The 6,000-nt window shown below is 37.0% G+C and overlaps 3 protein-coding genes across 3 annotated transcripts; 1 reads left to right on the forward strand and 2 right to left on the reverse strand.

Annotated features, from left to right (window-relative positions):
• Positions 1 to 954: 954 nt before the first annotated feature.
• Positions 955 to 2,392, reverse strand: LOC130747491 (uncharacterized). The gene has a single exon (XM_057600441.1). It carries the CDS (start codon positions 1,971 to 1,973, stop codon positions 1,062 to 1,064), a length of 912 nt encoding a protein of 303 aa, XP_057456424.1. The 5' UTR covers positions 1,974 to 2,392; the 3' UTR covers positions 955 to 1,061.
• A 747-nt stretch (positions 2,393 to 3,139) lies between these two features.
• On the reverse strand, positions 3,140 to 5,061 carry LOC130747493 (uncharacterized). Its single transcript, XM_057600443.1, has one exon. The coding sequence runs from the start codon at positions 4,119 to 4,121 to the stop codon at positions 3,261 to 3,263; it is 861 nt and encodes a 286-aa protein (XP_057456426.1). The 5' UTR covers positions 4,122 to 5,061; the 3' UTR covers positions 3,140 to 3,260.
• Positions 4,944 to 6,000, forward strand: LOC130747492 (uncharacterized). The gene has a single exon (XM_057600442.1). The coding sequence runs from the start codon at positions 4,980 to 4,982 to the stop codon at positions 5,862 to 5,864; it is 885 nt and encodes a 294-aa protein (XP_057456425.1). The 5' UTR covers positions 4,944 to 4,979; the 3' UTR covers positions 5,865 to 6,000.

The raw sequence follows: 6,000 nt of genomic DNA on the forward strand, positions 1-6,000 counted from the left end.
CCCATAAGGAGACTCTCCAACTAATACTCAGTTTTCATTCTTCTCTCTTTCTTCCATAATAATGGCATTTTCTATGCAAATCATTTACCATGAAAAACTAGCTAATTCATGATCTTCACGTGTGGACTGCCCTGTTAGATAAAACAATGCTGCAATACTGCTGGAAATGCCTCTCTTGAAGAAACAAGAACCGCATCACTTGGTGTCCTGTGCATTAAAATAAAGCTGAAAACGTGTGAGTGGAATATGAAAATAGCCAACACAATTTCCAAAGCTGCATGATCACCAATCTATGTGTCTCCGGCCATTGCATATTATTTTATGTCTAACATTTGAATTCAACCAGGAAAAGTATGATGATTTTACCGGAAAAAAGTTTAAATTAACATCAAATAGAAGAAATATTGACAAATTTAACATTTAAGTTGCATGAGATCCTCACTTTGGTATGACATCAAAACTAAGCGGTCAGAAACAGATGCTTAAAAGCTTCCCAGTTGTTCAATTGCCACGGAACCTGATCAAAGCGACAGAGGTTAACCGTGTGTTGAGTTGGACTGCTTCTACAGAAGGAACAACAGATCTCTTTCTTTGCTAAAAGCATGTGAGGTCTGAGTCCAACAAATAATTAATCAGCTCCAGAACTTTGAAAACGTGAAGGAAGGTCTCATATCATTAAAAATGTGCAAGTGTTGTCCATTGATTAATCTACTTGTGCTCAACCTTTGTGAGTCTCCATGGCATATCATCATGTAAGCCCTCACACTTAATACAAGACTGCTTAAAGGATATACCTGAAAACAAATATTATCATTTGAGTTCATCAACTTAGCCATGCATAAGGATTGATACTTGAGGTATAATTAAGTCCATTTTCTAATGGATTTGTGCTCAAATTATTGTCATGTAAGCCAGGAAATGATAAAAACTCAATGGCAATATTGCAATAAGACATTTGAGTAAAATGTTTCAATTTACTATTGCGAGATGTTTACATTATGATTTCTCGATAAAAGACTATCTATGCCACTACAAAAATTTGTTGCCATTGATCTACTCAACTAGTTTGTAAGGATGTTGAGAAGGGAAACTCTGATTTTAATCAAACGTCTGAATAGAAACTCAAGCCCTTCTTCAAGGTCTTGAATGCGTAACTCTAGCTTCTCCAAGTGGTTTTGCAGATTATTGGTGCTGTCTGATTTGTTGGTCATTTCAAGTACAGAGGACTGCAATGCTGCATCCACTTGTGAAAATTCATTTTCATCTGCAACTTGTTCGCAGCCTATTCTTTTGGTGTGGATTAACTTGGAAACCAAAGACCAGCTTCTTGGTTTAGCTTGTGTTGATGATCCAGAGATAAAATTCAACAATGACTCAAATGTGGAAAGAGTGGCTACTTCAACATCTTTTAAAAGGATAACCAAGGCCACACTTTGCTGGGCTTTGATGTTTCCCTTTTTGGAAATAGACTTCAAATCCCTTAAGGCTTTGAAGATGGCCTTTTTTACCACTTTCCTAGAAGTTAAGAACTTTTTAGCCTCTGCTGTGATGCCCAATTCTTCACCCCTTTTTCTTCTGATAATTGATTGAAGTTCTCTCATACATTCCTTTGTATGCAATAGAGAATCTTTGGCTGCTGTGCACACATCTAGGAGTCTCAAAGATCCATCCAAAAGCTCTTCTTGAGGTTCATGGAGAAGGGCTTCTTGGGTGAGAGGAAGCTGGACCAATTTTTCAACACATTCATGAAGATCCTGCAAGGCTCCTAGTTTATGGCTTAATGAAGATGAAGAAGAGGTTTCACTGGAAGATCTTAACCTTTCCAAGTGTTCATTGCATTGCAGAATGATTGGGTGTGGTCTAGAGGGCAAGCTGTTTGAGCGAGCATGGAAAGAGGCTGCCATTTTCAAGAGAAGAGAAGAGTTGAGAAGACTGAAGGTAGAATTGAGCTTGTGGATCTGCCTTTCTTCCATTTCTACATGCTAACTATATATAATGAGAAATTATTGAAGAGGCAAGGAATCTTATCTCAAAAAGATATCAAAGAGTGCTAACTAATCAAAATTTGGATCTAAACAATATAAAATCATCAATGTTAGTGCAATGTCTCCCACAAGGAATCTCTTCCCACAAATATTTTGGCAAATAATTTCTAAAAAAATGTCATAGCTCATTGTGTAATCCCTCGTGCGCATGTGAAGACTAGTTAGATGGCTAAAAGAAAGGCTTGGGTCTCGCTGGGAAAAGGGAACAAGTTCTGCACAATTCCTTGGCATCTCTAAGGTAAGGGGACAAAAGGAATCTCATGTTAACAAATCTCATAGAGTTGAAATCTATATCTTGAAATAATCTCAGAAATTCAGAAATGTTAGAACAATGTCTCCCCACAAGGAAGCTCTCCAACTCATACATTAGCTTTCTCCCTCACATAACTTACACGCTTGCAATTGACTTGAATTTTGCAAAGAGGTTCGAATGAGATAATCAAATATATGTGAGTTAGTTCTAATTAATATAATTCTGAATCTTTGAAGTTCAATAGAAGAAATATTGACAAATTAAACATGCAAGTTGCATGAGATCCTCACTTTGGTATGGCATCCAAACTACACGGTCTTGATCAAGTGCTTAAAAGTTTCTCTGTTGTTGAATTGCCACGGAACCTGATTAAAGTGACACAGGTTTCAGGTTAACTGTGTGTTTGTTTTTTATACTATAATGAACTAAGTTGGATGTTTCTGTAAGAGGAACAACAGATCTCATTCTTTGGTAAAAGCATGTGAGGTCTGAGTCCAGCAAATATTTAATCAGCACCAGATCATTGAAAATGTGAAGGAAGGCCTCATATTATTAAAAATGTGAAAGTTCTGTTTAATGATTAATCCCTCGTATGCTCCACCTTTGTGAGTCTCCTTGGTAAATCATCATGTTTGCACACACGTTATACAAGACTGGTTAATGGATGCACTGAAAATTGATATTAGTATATTACCATTTGAATTGATTAACTTAGCCATGCATAAGGATTTTAATTTGTTTTTTGAATGAAAGAACTAAACTGCTAACAGCTTAGATACTTTAGGTATAATTAAGTCCATTTTATAATTTGTTATGTAAGACAGGAATTGATAAAATCTCAATGACGATATTGAAACAAGAAATTTGAGTAAAATGTTTCAATTTAATATTACTAGATGTTCACATTACAATTTGAGTATATCTATGCTACTACCAAAATTTGTTTCCATTGATCAACTCAACTAGTTAGTAAGGATGTTGAGAAGGGAAACTCTGATTTTAATCAAACGCCTGAACAGAAACTCAAGCCCTTCTTCAAGGTCTTGAATGCATGACTCCAACTTCTCCAACTTGTTTTGCAGATTATTGATGCTGTCTGATTTGTTTGTCATTTGAAGCACAGAGGACTGCAATGCTGCATCCAATTGTGAAAATTCATTTTCATCTGCTACTTGTTGGCAGCTTATTCTTTTGGTGTTGATCAACTTGGAAACCAAAGACCAGCTGCTTGGTTTTGTTCCAGAGATAAAATTCAACAATGACTCAAATGTGGAAAGAGTGGCTACTTCAACATCTTTTAACAAGCTAACCAAGGCCATATTTTGTTGGTCTTTCAAGTTTCCCTTTTTGGAAATAGACTTCAAATCCCTCAAGGCTTTGAAGATGGCCTTCCTCACCACTTTTCTAGAGCTCAAGAACTTTTTAGCCTCTGATGTGAGGTCCAGTTCTTCACCTCTTTTTCTTCTAATAATTGATTGAAGTTCCCTCATGCACTCCTTTGTATGCAATAGAGAATCTTTGGCTGTTGTGCACACATCTAGGAGCCGCAAGGATCCATACAAAAGTTCATCATTTACACATGATTCTTGAGGTTCATGGAGAAGGGTTTCTTGGGTGAGGGGAAGCTGTACCAATTTTTCAACACATTCATGAAGATCCTGCAAGGCTCCTAGTTTATGGCTTAATGAAGATGAAGAAGAGGTTTCATTGGAAGATCTTAACCTATCCAAGTGTTCATCGCATTGCAGAACGATTGGGTGTGGTCTAGAGGGCAAGCTGTTTGAGCGAGCATGGAAAGAGGTTTTTGTGTTAGAGGCTGCCATTTTCTTCAACAGAAGAGAGGAGTTGAGAAGATTGAAGGTAGAATTGAGCTTGTGTATCTGCCTTTATTCCATTGCTACATGCTAACTATATATAAGGAGCAATTATTGAAGAGGCAAGGAATCTTATGTCAAAAGATATCAAATATTGCTAACTAATCAAGATTTGGATCTAAATAAACTCGTCAGTGTTAGAGCAATGTTGCTTCTCTGATATAGTTTGTCTTAATTAATATGCAACATGCAGTTGGCAGCAATTATTTTAGCAACAAATTTCTAAAAAAGTTATATTTTGTTGTGTCACCCCTCGTGTACATGTGTGAACTAGTTAGATGGCTAAAACAATGGGGAACAAGTTCTGCACATTTCCCTTGGCGTCTCTTAGGTGAGGGGACAAGGAATCTCATGATAACTAATCTGAGAGAGTTTTTATCAATGCAAAACTGGATCTTGAAATAATCTCAGAAATTCAGAATGTTAGGGCAATGCATATACATCGCCACAATGCATACATTGCCAACCAATATAATAGTAGCTGAAGATGAAGACTCCTCTTGCCCTTGGTCTGTCCTGCTATAGGCAGACAAAAGCTCCTATTATATTGTAGAGATGCCATTCTGAAGAATCAATGTGATTCCCAAGTTAAAAAAATGAGGAATGAGTTGGAAGGAAGCTTGGAGCATGGGATGCATTGCCAGATAATGGTGATGAAGCTGAGGTCCAAATAATATAATTGAAAAATATCTTCTTGTCTCCCTTAAGCTATTACTTCATCTACTATATATGAAGCAAAAGCCAACCACTAAATTCACCTTTTGAAACAAACTCATCTTCTAACTCTTTGTTCTCTAAGAAGAAAAAATGGCAATCATCAAAACAAACACAAAGAGCTCTCTGCATCATCGCAGCAACAGTTTTCCCTCTACATCTCACCCACTTGTTTCACAATGTGAGGAGCATTTGAGAAGATTGAAGGGTTCTGAAGCCACCACTTCATTATCTTCATGTTCAGTAAACGAAAAACTTAATGGCATGCAGGATTTGCATGACTTTATTGATGAGTTGCTTCAATTGCCTATTGAACAACAAGCCTTAGCACAAGAGTGCAATGAAAAAAAGGTTGATGACCTACTAGAAGGGTCTCTTAGGCTCTTGGATATCATTAGTACAGCTCAAGATTGCCTTCTGCAATCAAAGGAAAGTATGCAAGAATTACAGTCGATCATCCGAAGGAGAGGCAATGAAATGCGATTCGCAGTTGAGGGTGGAAAATACTTGGCATTGAGGAAGAAGATGAAGAAGCAAATGCGGAAGGCCTTGGAAAATTTGAAAGCAATGAAAGACGAGTTAAAAGCTTCTTCCTCAAACAAAGACAACTCCTCTTCACCCATGTTTGGCTTCTTAAAAGAAGCAGAAGCAGTCACCCTGAGTTCACTAGAATGTGTGTTGCTGTTTATCTCTGAAGCAAAAGGACTCTCAAGGAACAGAAGATGGTCAGCAATATCAAATTTTATGCTGCCTAAAATAGCAGTTTGTGACACTCAAGAATCAAACACAAATGAATTTGAAAAATTGGATGTATCTTTGCAGTCTCTCATCAGTCACAAGGCTTCCTCTACTGAGAATTTTCAAAGGGATGTGGAGAATTTGGAGATGTGCATTCAGGATTTAGAAATAGGAGTTGAGAACCTATCAAGAAAATTGATTAGAAACAGAGTTTCCCTTCTTAACATCTTCAACCACTGATCATGATGTCTATGCTGATGTTGTGGACTCAATTTTCCCCAATGAGTGTCACACAATGTACATGAAATGTGATTAAATCTGTTTTGTTTTTCCACAGAATATATATCATTTAAGTACCAAACTATTGTTGCTTCAA

This window comes from Lotus japonicus, chromosome 3 (genome assembly GCF_012489685.1).
Source record: "Lotus japonicus ecotype B-129 chromosome 3, LjGifu_v1.2".
In the NCBI taxonomy this organism is placed as follows: domain Eukaryota; kingdom Viridiplantae; phylum Streptophyta; class Magnoliopsida; order Fabales; family Fabaceae; genus Lotus; species Lotus japonicus.